This window comes from Microtus pennsylvanicus, chromosome 6 (assembly GCF_037038515.1).
Source record: "Microtus pennsylvanicus isolate mMicPen1 chromosome 6, mMicPen1.hap1, whole genome shotgun sequence".
In the NCBI taxonomy this organism is placed as follows: Eukaryota; Metazoa; Chordata; class Mammalia; order Rodentia; family Cricetidae; genus Microtus; species Microtus pennsylvanicus.
Genome location: NC_134584.1, coordinates 20,308,121 through 20,324,845, shown reverse-complemented (window position 1 = coordinate 20,324,845; position 16,725 = coordinate 20,308,121). Strand labels below are relative to the sequence as shown.

The window sequence follows — 16,725 nt, the reverse complement described above, 5'->3', positions numbered from 1 at the left end:
AGGGGTGGCGAAATCTACCTCATGCCACCCTTGCTTCAGATGCTGGAAATGCCACCACAGCCACAGGATTTAATGGTCTGTGCTGGATTTTAGTTTTGCTCTATTCTAATATTTCCTTACTATTCTCTTGTGTGCCCCATCCCACCATTTGTAATCTGGTGCTACATAACTGGATTTTTAATGGTTTTATAGAGGCTTGCTGCTAATTTCTGCTCTAAGTCCCAAAATCCTTTACATTTGCACTTTTTAGCAATTCTGCAAGTGTCAAGACGCTTAAGCACTTTTTCACAGTGATTAAAAAGTTGGAATAGCACAATTTCTCATGCGTTAAGTCAGTGTTCTTGCCCAAGAAAACCCTCTCCATTTTCCCAGCAGTGGAGAAAAGCAGCTAGTAGACACAAATATGCTCAATATAACAAACCCTCACCTGCAGTAAGGACTCTGGCACAGTGATCCTTGACTTCCCAGAAAAGGAAATGACTTTGTCTCGTGATTCTAGAGAGATAGACATAAAGGTTAGAGAGGAATAGCAGGAAGAAGGCTTGGCAGCTAGAGTAGGAAGAAGAGAAATCACATGTTCATCCAAAACCAAAATTTAGAGAGCCAAATGGAAGCAGGAAAAAAGCTACCCATCCTCTGTGTCTGCCTCTGTTGATGTGTTTCTTCCAGCGGACGGACTACTAAAGAGTCCGTAATCACCAGCTGAAGACCAGATATTTAAAGATGCGGACCTATGGAGGACATAAATCAGGCAAACCACTAATCCACATCTAGAATCAAAAGACATACCTTCCTTTTCTTTGGAAGCCACCCAATCAATAGAATTTGGATATACATTATCAATCCTGAAATGTACCTTGATTTAACTCTTTTACAATAAACATTTATTGCCTGGACTCATACATGAAAAAGGTATTTTGAAACAAGTTCTATTGCCCTTTGTATTATCTTACAAACTTTATTTCATGGAAACTTATGAGGAGTGTATGAATAGTCAGAAATAGTCTACATTTCAAAGTATCAAGCATTCTTTAATGTTTGTTTGGGAATTTTCTTTAGCCTATTAACTCTTTGACGTAAACTGGTACAGTATTAGATTTTAATTAAGCTTATCCGAGTTTAAAAGTTAGGGAGTTGGGAGATGATTTTAATGTGCAGTACAGAAGCAGTTGTCCTGTTTTCATTAGTTGCCATGCATCTTGCCATGTCCTTTATCTATAGAGAATTTACAAGGAACACAGCAGGTTGTGAATTTTTAATAGGCTTTCCTCAAGGAAAGGAAAGGTCAGTATTAACATAAAATTCTTCTTAAAGATTTGTGGCCAAATGTTTCACACCGGAAAGCAGGTGTTCCTGCAGAGTTAAAGCCACAATAATCTATTTTCTTTTCCTTCCTTCCTTTTTTCCATCCTCTCTCTCTCTTTCTTCTCTTTGTATTTAAAGAAAATTTTATGTCTCACATAATAAAATAGCAAAATACAACCCATACAAAGTATTGTTTTTCTTTGAAGGTTGATGCTATGAGCTTTTGAGCATATGATCAATCGACTCGATCTCTTTTCACCATAAATACCTGACTTTTTCAATTCAATTAAATAAGCGTAAATATCGATCCCTAATACTCAAAAAAGGGCATTGAGAAAGCGTAGTTCTAAAGGAATAAACCCGTGTACAATCTCAGTAAAGAAGCTGATTTGTGAAATAGTGTGTATGTCATCGTGTACCATGTGTAAGATTATAAGAAAGAAACAATACCAGGAAGAATGTGGAGAAGTTATTCACAGAAAGTAAAGTAAACCAATAAAGAAAGCTTCTTATTGCTGCCCTCTAGACTCAGTACAACTGGTGTACTACATCATACATAACACAATAACTACATCATGCATAACTACATACATAACATACCTGTCCATCACACAGTTCTCACAGAAGCCTGACCCTCTCTACAAGCACATCACAGATGGAGGGTGAACTCATAGGGTCTCACATTTTACTGGACAACTAACTACAGCCTAGTGACAGATGAGGAATTCCGCACCCACTACTGAGTCTACTTAGCTCCATAGAATATCCTCAAACCTACACTCAAACAGATAGTCCTGGAAAAAAAAAACCTGTCAGTCATAAATAAAAATGAGTAGACTTGAAAATGAGACAGGCAGGTTTTCGGTGAAGAGGGTGGGACCAATGTAACGATGGTTGGGGAGTGAGAGCGGTAGGTATGCATTGTGTACTCATGTAAAATTACTCCACGACAAATTATAGTTGATATAAAAAACTCTGTCAAAGGAAACAAATAATAAAACTGTTATGAAAACTAATAATAAAGAGACTTGAACATAGAAAGACTTGATAAGAGCAAACTGAAGAATTATGTTGTTTCTTTCCTTCTGAATCTAATGAAACCATTGCCACCAATATAACAATTAGAAAAGACCTTGTAACCCTTTAGTTTTATGTGTGAAATAGATTAATTACCCACATCTCAGGAGATATAAAAGTTTATCACAGTCAAAATGTTGGTTACATTTCCTGTCTATCTAATTCATATATTTTTGAATACTGTTTTATTACCATACAGTAGGAATAAGAACCTAATCACCCCCACCTTTATCTTTTATTCCACTGTAATAGTCAGTTGTGTTGAATCCTTCCTCACTGTAAGAAAAGACAGAGCTTAAAAAAAAACTGTTTCATCACTAATCTTAAACCTAATGGTTGAAGAAACACTTACTCTGTCTGTAGCTTCTTAACAAGTAAAGTCCTGCATTTGCAGCTGGCATTTGCTTCTCTTAATTATATTCCTGTTGAATAAAGTAGACAATTTTTCATTCTCAGATTCTTAAAACCACAGTCTGACTTCCAGCCGTCCTCCTTCACCTTTGCTGCTACCTTGTTCAACTTTCTAATCCAACAGAAACTCCCACAGCATGTGGTCCATGTACAAGAGTTGATTTTCACTCTCTGTAGCCTAAGCAAAGGGCAGAAAGAAAAACAACACAATCAACTGTGATTTTTAGTCTAAAGTCTGCTTCAAATAACCCAAATCCTACTATATAAATGTATACATATATAATCTGGGAAGGTTTTCTTTCGCATGCTTAACTTAGAGCAGTGGAACGCTTCTTGCCTTGTATATTTCTACGCGCTACATCTCAGGTGGTTACTCTACATTCACCGAATGTTCTGAGATACAAAATTTGTAAAAGAATTTTTTCAGTTCCCAAACCATATTCAGTTTATATCTGATAGCTTAGATAGTACAAGCTTAGTAGATCCACTTTCACTACTGCAAGCGCTGTAGAGTTTTCTCTGCATATATGGTTTGCATGTCTCCTTTGGGTCTTCCATGGAACACAGATGGAATTTTTCATTTGCTTTTAAAAGCACCTGATTTTATGGAAATTTTAAACTAAAGCTATTGGATGAATAGCTAATAGAAATAGAAACTGACTACTGTGAACCACAGTGCTGTCTGGTCAAGTGATTGATAATATCAATAGCATTGGCTTGTTGTGTTTCTCAGACAGAGTAAGAAATCTGTAATGCTTAGAGTGACACTGGGAAGATGACCACAGTGTTGCAATGCATGTAATTGGAGTGTTTCCGAGCAGCCGAGTACATTTTTGGATGCTAATAACCATCAATCTCTTGACTACTTAAGAGTGATTCCTGGACTACACACTCATATGCGACTTGTGAGAGTTTTTTGATTAATAACAGATACTTCCTGAGTTTACTCATATTGTTGTTTCCAAATAGCTACATACACAGTAAAATTCTCTTTGCTCTGAAGCTTCTTTTTATCACTAAAGTACCTACATATTTCATATATGCACATCCATTATGTCACTAATAATGAATTATTTGCCCAAGAATAAGAAGAACAGAGTCATATATAGAGGGGATTGCTAAATCTAATGAGCATAAACATTTTTACAAAGTAAACTACTCTTGTAAATCTATCTGGAACTAGCAGCACAATAGTATGAGTAAATATGTTCATTCTTGCTTAGTTTGACTATTTTATGCTCATTATAACAAAATATGAGCATAAAGTTGGAGGTTAGACAGATGACTTAGTTGGTCATGTGGCTGCAATTCTAAGCTTGAAGACCTGAGGTTCCATTGTCAGAATGCACGGACGGCAGCTTGTAATTCTGGGATACCCAAGACTGGCCCAGCTAGCAGTGTATCTGGAGCAGCCAGCTCTAGGTTTAAAAACTGAGGTAGAGATCAGTAGAGAGAGACACAGAATGTTGTCCTGTCTTCCACGTGAGCACACTACTCAAATATCCATAGACATAAGCACTCACAAATCTTTAACATTCACGTTCATTAATATAAAATAAGCATACATAATTGTCATTAACAAAAATACCTCAGTTAAATAATACATTTTTGTGTTAAATGGGAAATAACCAAATTAAAATTCCTAGCTTTGACTGTCTTGTGTTTTGATATAAATGACCTAAAGAGCAAATCCAATTTATTTAAATAAATGTATAATTCACATTCTATATCTTTGTAAATAACTGTTATTGCTATACTTTAATGATCCAGAATAGAGAGTGGCATGGCTCTTTTGATTTATGCTGATATCTTATGTGACTATTAAAAGTCTAACATTTGTGGATATATATTATTTCCATAAATAGTTTAAATTTTTAAGTATTGGTGGAATGTATTATGATCATATTCTCCCTAGCTGCTCACGTTAACTCCCTCCAGATTAATCCTCACTTCCCCTTAACTTCTCATTTAACAGTGTGGACTCACGAAAGTCTTCCAACTGTATTTCAAAATATTGACAGGGTTGATTTGGGGCAGATTTTGCACAGGCAACCACAGCTGCTATGAATTCATGAGTGCAGGGATTCTGCTATGTCCAGAAGACACTGTTTTCCTCTGGTCTTTGCTAGCTAGCCATTTAAAACCTGGTCCTTCTACTGTGATACATACACCTCATCTTTGGGGAGAAGATGAGATACAATGTCTCATCTTTGGCTCAGCCTTCATCTTTCACTTATTCTCCGCAGTTTGGTGAGTTATACTTTTCTCTGTTAACCACCTTCCACAGCTGAAAGTTTTTCAGATGAAGTCTGAGACCTGCACTAACCCATGACTAGAGAAATGTGATTTTGGAGGGCAGTTTAATACTGTGTTCTTTTGGAAATTAATAGTTATTAGTTCCGCCCTGAACCTATGAGCATCCCAACTGTGGGTTTTTGGTACATTTTTCAAAAGGGCCATGAGTTTCCTTCTAGGGAGCAGGTCTTAAACACAATCATAAAAATGGTTGGGTAGCCTCATAGTTTATGCACTACTGCATCCATGGGGATAATCTTGCCATACGGGTCATTACTTAAGCTCTCAAGGTTCACAGCTTGCTAAGATTGCTAGCTCTCCTCCTGTTCAGAAGCTTGCACAACAAGTTCTCAATAATGAGAGCTAGCCAGCCGGGAGGAAGCTTTCCAGTCAGTATCATCTTGATTTCTCCATGTCCTACAATCAATGTGTGTGTGTGGGGGGGTGGGGGGCAGATCTTCAGCAGTAGATCTTTCCTATCAAGTTCTGATGCAAAACAAAGAGCAACATGCTTATTGTTTCTCGCCTTGGGAGTCTTTAAGACACTTTTGACAGAATTGAAGAGAGGTATCCATATCTATCACTGGGCTTTTAATTTGGAAAACTGGGACTTCTGAAATGGACATAATTCCCTACATAGTGTATCTCCAATTAAACACTTTTATATAAATATTCACATGTATAAAGTTTTTTAAGAAGCAAATTTCGATGTGACTTTTAATACATTCTTAGAGTTAGATATTCTTCCCCAAGCCCTTCTCCACCCTACCCTCACATTCCTTTCCCCTGTTAAGGTTCCTTTCCCATTATTTACTTTACCCTTCATATAAAATTTGTAGGCCATGCTCTAAAGAATAAGAAAGCCATATAAGTAGAAGTATCAGTAAGTAAAAAAGTGCATATTATTGCAATATTAAAATTATAGTCATGGCATAGTCAGTACCAGTGGTTCTGTGGTACAACTAAAGGCATAGTTATAATCATAATTATTCCAAATTTCTGTCCTTTCTGTGGACAAGCTTCTTCCACAAGCTAAGAATCCAATGACAAGTAGAGATGGAGTAATATTGCCTAGGAACAGTCATATTATCTGGAAGATGCTTAGGATACATTACTCTCCACTATTCAACAGCCTAGAATTTAAGTATTAGTCTTAGAGTGACTTCCAGTTTATTCTCTCAAAGTCTGAATTTACTCATCCATGTGTCTGTAAGCCTGGCTGATTTCCTTTAGGGATACCTTTGAAAAATAGAAAAATAGAATTTTCTCAGTACACATAAGTTCTTGGACCCACAGCTCAGCTGCAACAATGCGCTCCCTAGGATGTTCTGTGCACAAGATCACAAATACATCTCTTAATATGATAAAACAATACCCAAAGTTTTGGTGTGATTTTGCTATAGACACAGGAAAGTCAGTCATAATCTTCTCTTGAATTCTTTTGTCCTTTGCAGATTTTAAGAAGATATTTTGGCAAGGTACAAAGTTAGGAGATATTTTATATTATCATTTATTTATTGTTTAGCATATATGTATTAATATTTCATAAATATCTGTGCTCTATTCTAAGATACACAAATATCTGCATGGTAGTGGGCATCTTCTATATGAAACCAAACATTACATTTATTGTTACCAGATTTGGAGTCTGTCTCATGTTTGCTTGAAAGAGTTAGAAATCCTAAGATGTTACTAATTACCAAGCAGAAAAAAGCAACCAATAATAAGTTGATAAGAGCTGAATTCCTGGTCAAATATGAGAGAAAAATAACCTAACATTTCCAGAAATAGTTGAAAGTATGTTGTTGATACCTTCATGGCTATGTCTTTATCAGGATTTATTTGTTCAAAGAAATAGTTATATACCAAGCAGGAAGAGAGAACTTAATTTAATGTGGGAAATTATTTTCTGTTTAGAATAAAGAATCACAATGCTACATGAAAAACCCTTGGCGGTTCTTGAGTGTGATAGAACTGATAGTTACTCAATTCTGATTTATAGTATTGAGATTACTGACCCCATTATGTGTGATGGGATTTGAAGGGCCACCTTTGAATTCTTTTGCCCATTCCTTAGACTTCATCACAGATATGCTCATTTTTATTTCCTCTAGCTTCATTCAGACCAAGATAAAGGAGATGGATCGCTCAAATATATTTTATCTGGAGACGGAGCTGGTACTCTTTTTATTATTGATGAAAAAACAGGTGATATTCATGCCACAAGACGAATTGATAGGGAGGAAAAGGCCTTTTATACTCTACGTGCTCAAGCTATTAACAGAAGAACTCTGAGGCCAGTAGAACCAGAGTCTGAATTTGTGATCAAAATCCATGATATCAATGACAATGAGCCAACGTTCCCAGAGGAAATTTATACTGCTAGTGTTCCTGAAATGTCCGTCGTAGGTAAGTGCAGTTACAGTTTTTAAGATGGTATGAAAAGTATGAAAGCAATTGCAAAAAAATCTTGTGATATTGTCTTCAATTAGCTTACATCACCGTTTTTATTCCCTATTCAAAACACACATATTTTTGAATACAGAAGCAATGAGTCATAAAAAGGTTATTAATGTATTTTAAATGTCTTGTGAATTTGCAAATCTGCACAGCACACTTAGGTAGATCTCAAAAATCAAGAATATGCCGGTACATTTTAGTAGAGAAAATTAAGATGGCACTTGTCATCTTAATTTTGTAAGGGCCTGAAGACAAATATTTTAGGATTAGAGTTGTTTCCCACTGTCCACAGGGCCCACATCTGAGCCCCCTACAGATACTGAATATTCAGTCCCTTAAGTGGCATAGTATGTACATATGCTGATGAATGTCTTCCTGCATATGTTAAACTAGTCATGAAACCTATTATTTATCTCAATAATTGCTATACTGTGTTGTTTACAGGAAGCAACATGGAAAATTTTATGTACATGCTCAACACCAATATATTTTAAAAACATTTGAAATCCTCCAACAGAAAAAAGGCAACTATAGGCCAATAGAGAGTTAGTCAGAACTATAGACCATAGATTGGTACAGCAAGAGTAGCAGCAGGAAGATACGATTTCACTTATATATTCTTGTCACAGTTTATCAAAAGATTTTGCTTAAGTTAATACTTTGATTAACTCTCATTTTCTTAAATACTGAAATACCTTCGTATTTTAATATTTATGTATCAAAACTCTGCTGCTATAATCCACATATTTACATAACCCCAGTGAGTACCAGTAATATGATATGGTTTTATTTAGGTATACACATCGCAATTTATCAAAAGCTTTTACTTAGATTGCTTACATATTCAAATAAAAGACAGATTATCTTCTATTTTCTTAAATATTCATATACCTTTGCATTTTAACATTCACATAGTTAAAATCTGCTCTTATATACTCATATTAAAAATATCACACTGAAACCTCATAGTCATACAAAAATTTTATACAGAAGAACAACATTGGATTGTGAAATATATAAAATAAAATGTAAAAGTATAATTTTAAGAAAATGGAATTATTTTTAATCTTACTAAGTGTAATATATTGAGTAGGAAGTTGAAAATACTTTACTTTTATTAAATAGTTAATAATAATATATTCAAACCCCTAGAAATCTTGATAATATTTTTAGATTGAGATATATTTGGCTTCATAGAAAACCAAATGTCCCAATTCTGTGTGGACTTGTTTAGATTAATATAAGCATTTTTCAAAATAGTAACTATTGCTGTTTTGATAATAGCAACCAAACTCTTACATTTCTCAGAACATTTGTTCTGTGAGTGTTATTGCACTCTGCTAAACCCCAAAGACTTTGGACAGTTACCAAGCATATAGTCCTTACAGATATCATGAACCCTACTAGACAGATTTTAGTTGTTCTGGGATCGTGGGATCATCTTGGATTTTTCTATATTTGGAATTCAATCTATTCATAAAATTGTATTCTAGAGCAGAAGTTGGTTATTTTTAGAGCTAATTAGTGCAGAGGGAGAAAGAATATACTTACTCCTTTGAGATTTAGATGTGCCCTTTATATAAGACTATTATATGAAAATTCATGTTAATATCGACCTCAATATTTATAAAGGAACCATGTCTGTTATATTCTGAAATACTGCAAAATTATCTATTTGGTGCATAAACATACACCTCTTGGCTAAATAAATATTGTGAAGTTGAACTTAAGATTCATTTCCAACATTATATACCTTTATCTATATGTCTATCGTCCAACTGTATAGTTTCTTAAAGTGGTCATTTTTAAAGTCAAAGATCATTCAAGTCTTCAATGAAAACCAGCACTTTTGCTCCTCCTTCTGGTACTGTGCAGAACTAAGCTGAATTTGGATACTTCAGGTACTTCTGTGGTGCAAGTCACAGCTACCGATGCTGACGACCCTTCCTACGGGAACAGCGCCAGAGTCATATACAGCATACTTCAAGGGCAGCCTTATTTCTCCGTGGAGCCAGAAACAGGTCAGAAACAATGTATTGGTGTTTGCTGAAGTTACCATGTTTGTGATCTTTACAAGTATAAATGAGTGAACAAAAATAAAACCTAAGTATTCACACACTCAGGAGAGTAACAGCAGAGCCATGCTGGATTTTTATTTGTTGTGTGTGTGTTCATATATATACTTGATATATGCACATTTGTGCAAATGTATATGGAGGTCATATTGGGGCATCAAGTGTACTTTTCAGTAGATATACGTGTTGCTTTTTAACAAGGTCTTCCATTGAACCTGAACCCCAACAGTTTGGCTAAATAACCTGGCCATTAAATCCCAGAAACCATTCTGTAGTGCCCTGCAAGAGTTCAGTTGGCAGGCCCTTACTGTCATTATCTGGAGGTTGGGGATTAAAACTGGGCCTTCATATTTGCATAGGAATTACTTCACTCCTTTAATGTGTCCTCAGTCTGATTCTTGTGTATTTAAAAACTCAAAGTAAACAATTGATTGAACTAATAGAAATATAACTTAGACTTTACTTGTAAGCTTAGATCACTATAGTCCACATGAGGTTCCCGGGCGATAGAAAACAAAATGAACTCCAAAGATCTGTGTGAATTTAATGTTGAATGGTTACATATGTATAAGTTGATGTCATAAGTATGGTGCTTGATTAAATTGGCAGCCTACAAACATAGTGTGATAACACATTATTTGTATTTTTTTCAAAGGTATCATCAGGACAGCTTTACCAAACATGAACCGAGAGAACAGGGAACAGTACCAGGTGGTCATACAGGCCAAGGACATGGGTGGCCAGATGGGGGGTTTATCCGGTACCACCACAGTGAACATCACACTAACAGATGTCAATGACAACCCGCCTCGCTTCCCTCAGAGTAAGTGCCCTTTAACAGTCATTCTGTAGAACATAAGATCCAGAGTAAAAAGGTTGACTTAAGACACCTATCAGCTAAAGATGGTGATAGCCTACTACCAAACTGCCAGCATAAGGTAAAACTAAATACTTTACAAATACCTCTTACAGAACTGGGGACTTTGCATCTCTACTACCTCTCTCTGTCTCTCTGTTCCTCTCACTTTCTCTCCCTCACATACACATGCACACACATACACACATACATACCCATACACACAGTGTGTAGCTATTACCTAATAACTGTTTAATCCAGCAAAATGAATGTGTTCATTTTAAAAGCTAATAATATATAATGAATATTTTTCTCTACTTAGATACTAATAAGAGAGATCCTAACTTGAAGATAAAATTTTAATAAAACATCTAATCATGAAGACTCTATTATAAGTGGCAAGGCAGGCAGAACTTGAATTACATTTTCAGTCACATGTGTGGGTAGTTTTTCCTGGGTCCACATTAGTTAAATGCATTTTATTTAATTCTCCAAATATCCAGGATCAATTAAGAATCCACTAAAAGACATTCTCTTCTGACCATATGATTAACACATCTATTTATTCTCTCTTATAAAACTTGGTAGATTATCATGTGTGCAGCATAGACATGATGACAGTTATGCTACTGTGCTCTCAGGACTCTGCAGGATTCCTTCTGTTTCACTAGGTCCCCACTGCAAGACGGAACATAGAGTTGTAATGAATCAACCATAAAAAGCGCATTATAGTGTCATCTCTGTTCTATTACTTTTAATTAAAAAAAATTGCAAATGTAATTTTATCATTTCTCCCTCTTCCATAACTTTGTTCATCTCTGCCATATTCAAAAACCCCTAAATTCAAGGCCTCCTCTTCTTTCAGCATCGTTTTCTCATACACAAAGAAGGTAATTAACATATGAATATAACTTGCTGATCCATTCACTGTCACCTGAGTGTACCTGTCTTTACTGCTGATCCTGGTCTCTCTTCTTAATTCTCATCAGTTTCTGATATCAGCATCAAGGTTGATCACATTTTCCTTTTTGCCTTCCACTGAATCTTTTCATCATAAAAATAAATTATGAATTATAAAATGTTTTTATGTTATTTTTAACTTTATGCAAGATGATTACCCAGAAAGAATTTTAATATTGCACTGTAATTTTACTCTTTATAAGAAGAATTGTAATTCTTTCTATACTGTTATCCTAGATTTTCTTGTCAGCCCTTCATGATTAGGGTTAATTTGTTTTAAACTGCATGTGTAAAGAATTATAAAATCAGATAGAATTATTTGAACTTGCTTGTCTGAATGTATTATGTGTATGTGTGAGTTTATATGTTTGTATCATATATATGGATTATTTTTAGGCATTTAACTTACATACAAATCAGAATGCGGCTTTAGGAATGGATGTTTGATTTTTGTTTTTATCCTTAAGCATAGGGAGAAAAAAGGCATCCATGTCCACACTTTTCAAATAGTTATATTTCAACCAATGTTATTTATGTTATTGATCAAAGAGGAGGAAAGGTATAGTAATCCTCAATATCTCTTTGAATGTTTTGGTAATATGAAAAGAATTTAATAAAATATAAAATTTTAATTTCACATCTCACATGTGTTCTTGAACGTTCATCTTGAATCTGTTATCAAGAGAATGAACATTTAGACCTGGAGAGTTCAGCCATTAGGAGCCCTTGTTGCTCCTCCAGCACGTTTGGGCTTTGTTACCAGCACCTACATGGTGGCTCACAACAGTCCATGATTCCAGTCTCAGGGAATCTGCTGCCTTCTTCGAGCCTCTGAGAACACCAGGCAAGCATGTGTTACACATACCTACATGCAGACTAAACTTCACACACATAAAATAAAATAAAAAAAGTCTAAGAGAATGAACATAGTAATTGAGGGGAATGAACTATGTATAACTAATTCCATAACCAGAAAGGAGAAAAATAACTGCTTCAAAGGATTTTTTTTTTTTGAATGGGAATTTGGAGTAGTATTACATTTAAAATTCTCAGGAAATTTTAATGGCTTGTTTTTGAGTGGAACATTCAATAAAGTAATTCATAGATTATAATTGTTTTAAAAATCAGACATTTTAAGCCTAAAAATGATCAATGAACCTTTGTTACTATGTGTTTTCCCTCTTAGGCCCTTCATTTAATAAGCATTTATTTGTCTTTATCCACTAAAGATTTATGACTACCACAATTTAGGCTTACTACACAAAATAAAACACAAAAATATGGCAAGAGTAGTTGTCATGATATTAATTAATAGAAGCTGAAAAAAAGAATACACATAATTTTCTAATGAAAAAAATTACGTGACACCATACTTACTGGTGTCTTTTACTAAATCATGATTACTCAGTATGACAATCTCAATTCAGGAGTTGATTCAAGATTAAATAATACAGTCAGAGTAGCAACATTGATGTGTTGATCTCAGTATGCAACACCAAATGTATAGCAGAATAGATTTTGAAAACTGTCAATATACCCTGTAACCTACCTTGTAAATTTAAATTTTAAATGAACATATAGTTTACTGATTATTTTTATCTTACAAATATTTACAATGTATCTGTTGTTAATTAATTAAATCTCTGGGGTCCCCCCGCCCGGCAGCAAATTCCAGCGGGTCCCGGCGGTGGCGGCGGTGGCGGTGGCGGCGGGTCAGACATATAAACACAGGAAATAGCTATATAAGAATTTATTAACAAGGAGAGAAAGAAATAAAGGGAAAGAGAGAGAGAGAGAGGGAGAGAGAGAGAGGGAGAGAGAGAGAGAGAGAGAGAGAGAGAGAGAGAGAGAGAGAAAGGGGGGAGAGAGAGAGAGGAGAGAGAGAGGCAAAAGCCCCGTGTGAGAGGAAAAGCAGAAAGAGAGCGATGTCAGGGCGGGGTCAGGAGTTAAAAGGAGTGGGCGTGGCTAGGGCAGGGACCAAAAGAACAACATTCCCACATCTTGCTTTTAATAAAAAGCAAATTAGACACTCCAGTTTGAAGGAATTGGGGCGGCGAATTCTCAAGACTGCTTCCAGCTGATTGTGGGCGTCGTCTTTGGGGGGGGCGCGAGAGAAGGCTGGGTGCTGGGAACATCCTGGCATAGCTGGTCTCTTTGCTTTTGACCGATGTCTGTGGCATGGAAATGTCTGGTATCTCTTACCCTGTTTAAGGTATTGGCAGAACAAAGAACAAAGTTAAATTAAGGGGGAAAAAAATTTTTAGGACCAGGGGATTGAGGGGGTATCTGACCTGTTTAAGATGGATTCTTTTATTCAGCTCCCTGGAACTCACGAGAACTCCTTGGATTTGTGAAAACAGAAGTTTTAGACACATAATGACTGTAGCATAAGAGATAAATTTGGTTTGAAATTTGTTTGGTGAGGTCACCTTGCAAAACCTCTCAGCTGTCAAACTGTCAGAGATCTTTGAGAAGGATAAGATTTTACTTGAGTTACTGATTAGAAAATAACAGAGAACTTACTTGGTTGGCACCCAGAGCTACTCTTTTTGGGTCCTCCATGGTCGCTGAAGGTTGCACTTGAACTTTGTTGTTTAGCGCAGGGCCTGCCAGGCTCCAGAATATCCTGTGGGCTAAGAAATCTGCAGGAAGACAGGCCCACCTTGACCTGAGCAGCTAGGCTGTCGATTCCAGTGATTCCGTCCACGTCTAGAGGTCTTTACTTCAGATGAAAGGCAGGTTTTCCCAATGGTCAGCGCTCTGCAGTCGAAGCGAAATGCAGAAGGACGTTGTTCTGTGTGTGTCTGTCTTCTGACTTCTTTGGAGGGAGCAGAGAGCTGCTGCTAGGAGCCAACCTGTCTCTTTTTTATTGTTGTGAAAAGTTTTTAAAAATTAAATACTTAAATATCACATTCCCCAGATCTCTGAGCAGTTGAGGGCTGTTTATCAGGTATAACTATAGTATAGAATTCGTTTGGAAAGTTGGGTCTGAGCTTGGCTCTCAACAGGTAAGATTTACATTTGTAAAAAGGCAGATAGAGGGAAAAAACTGCTTGTAATATAAGGTTAGTGGCAGAACTGACAATGGTAGAGAACAGCTTAAGAGACTTAAAGGTACATAGCAGTTTAAAATATATGTATTATTATGTATAGAAAGAGTGTACAGGAATTGGGCAAGTGGACAACTCTGATGGGCCCTATCAGAGACATGCCATTGCTCAAAACACATGTAACAGAGTTAACAGGAGAATTTTAGTGAAAACCGGGTGAGAAGGAAGGGTAAAACTGGGAGTAAAACCGGGAGAGTGTGGTCATGTGGTCTGGCCCTCAGCCAAGAGGGCGGAAAAAGTCACCTGACCCATCTGGCCTTTAGCCAAGATGGCGACTGCCACGTGTTGTTTGCTCTGTTGGTGAGCCGCCATGCCATAACAAAAAGCCACAGAGGGGAGGGGCAAAAGGCTGGAACCGAAAAAAAATGGCTGTGTAAGTGTAAGGCATTAAAGCATGAGGCCGGAGTGAGAGGTCTGGATGGCTTGGCTCCCATGGTCAAGGCCGTGAAAACACCCGCAAAAACCGTGGCACCCCAAGTCTACCAACACGCGCAGAGGCGACCAGGGAAAGGTGCAGGTGACATGGGAGAAAGGTGCAGGCGAGTAAACCTTGGGAGGAGGAGGAATGTGTGAGCCAATCGCTATCGCTCGACTGGGCGGAGCGAGAGCGAGTGGCCCCTCCAGGAGCGGTGGGGGGGGGGTATGGAGTTTGAGGTTTGTCCGGGATCCATGGCGGCGAGAGCAGAGGGTCCCTGGAGGGATGGCATTGCACCAGCCTTTCAGGTGCGGGGGTTGGTTACAGAGCCCATGACTTGAATGAGGGCATGAGGCTCCAGAGCTTTCAGAAGCTGCCCGAGTGGGGAGGATGGAGGGATTGGTTTTGAATGCTTAGAGCCCATAGCTGAAGCGCAGCTCACCCGCAAAAAAGGTACCCAAAAAGTACCGCGAACACGGCAAGGCCAAGAACCTGGGCGTCCCCGGGGCTCTTGGGGCGTGCTAAGGCTTAATTGACCCGAACCCAACAACCGTACGGGGGAGAAAGAAACCCCGGTTGGGAGGAGACAATTAAGCTCTTTAGGGCGTACGGCCCGGAGGCACCGCACTGTAGCGGGCCGGAGACAGGAAAGTTTAGAAAAAAAGGAGAAAAAGGCCGGAAGCACCGAACTCCCGGTTGCGGGTGACGCAGGCCTAAGCCAAGGGCAAGAAGCAAGGCGGGGGTGGGAAGGGAGGTTGGCGACCCAGTCCAGGACGCACCAAAGAAAGCCGGCCGGACAGTCTCTGAGCGCCCCGGGCGAAGGGAAGCCAACTTAGGTTAACTCACGGATGAGGATGAGGATGAGGTGAATGGCCGTGGTAAACAGTTGGAAGTGAATGCAGGCAGTCGGTTTAGATGAGTCAAACGGCGGCACCAATTGTTGTTAATTAATTAATCTCTGGGGTCCCCCCGCCCGGCAGCAAATTCCGGCGGGTCCCGGCGGCGGCGGCGGTGGCGGTGGCGGTGGCAGTGGGTCAGACATATAAACACAGGAAATAGCTATTTAAGAATTTATTAACAAGGAGAGAAAGAAATAAAGGGAAGGAGAGAGAGAGAGGGAGAGAGAGAGGGAGAGAGAGAGAGAGAGAGAGAGAGAGAGAGAGAGAGAGAAGGGGGGAGAGAGAGAGAGGAGAGAGAGAGGCAAAAGCCCCGTGTGAGAGGAAAAGCAGAAAGAGAGCGATGTCAGGGCGGGGTCAGGAGTTAAAAGGAGTGGGCGTGGCTAGGGCAGGGACCAAAAGAACAAGGGCGGGGTCAGGAGTTAAAAGGAGTGGGCATGGCTAGGGCAGGTACCAAAAGAACAACAGTATCAATTAAGGATACTCTTTCAGACTAAATAGGATATTATTTGGTAATATAGGACATCTAGAATGTGAAAAACTGATTTTTAGTGTGTAATACCATTTGATTAGATATTCATCATTTAGAAATTGCTGTACTATCTTTGAACATGTCCACATACAACACATCAGTAAAGCCTCAATACTGAGGTATGTGTAATATATAAATATGTATATGTGAATATATAAATACTCACACACATTTTAACTACCATAGTATATTCCCCAATGTATAAAACAAGGGGAACAAAGCAGACACTACATAATAGAAATTGTAATATAAACCAAAAATATTTACCACATTAGAATTTTTATTTTTTTGGTTTGGTTTTTGAGAAAATGTTTCGCTGTACCTTTGGAGTCT

The 16,725-nt window shown here is 37.8% G+C and overlaps 1 protein-coding gene and 1 long non-coding RNA gene across 3 annotated transcripts in view; one reads left to right on the top strand and one right to left on the bottom strand.

Annotated features, from left to right (window-relative positions):
- Nucleotides 1–16,725, top strand: part of Cdh10 (cadherin 10) — a 181,862-nt gene that overhangs the window by 115,745 nt on the left and 49,392 nt on the right. For both annotated transcript variants that reach the window (XM_075975841.1, XM_075975842.1), the window contains exons 3-5: nt 7,203–7,497; nt 9,450–9,569; nt 10,279–10,446. In XM_075975841.1, coding sequence (XP_075831956.1) covers nt 7,203–7,497; nt 9,450–9,569; nt 10,279–10,446 — 583 coding nt within the window. The remainder of the gene's footprint in view (nt 1–7,202; nt 7,498–9,449; nt 9,570–10,278; nt 10,447–16,725) is intronic.
- LOC142852776 (uncharacterized) lies at nt 13,427–14,094 on the bottom strand. Its single transcript, XR_012910992.1, has 2 exons — nt 13,959–14,094; nt 13,427–13,777 (listed from the first exon to the last, which is right to left on the bottom strand). It is a non-coding gene; the product is annotated as an uncharacterized LOC142852776 (long non-coding RNA).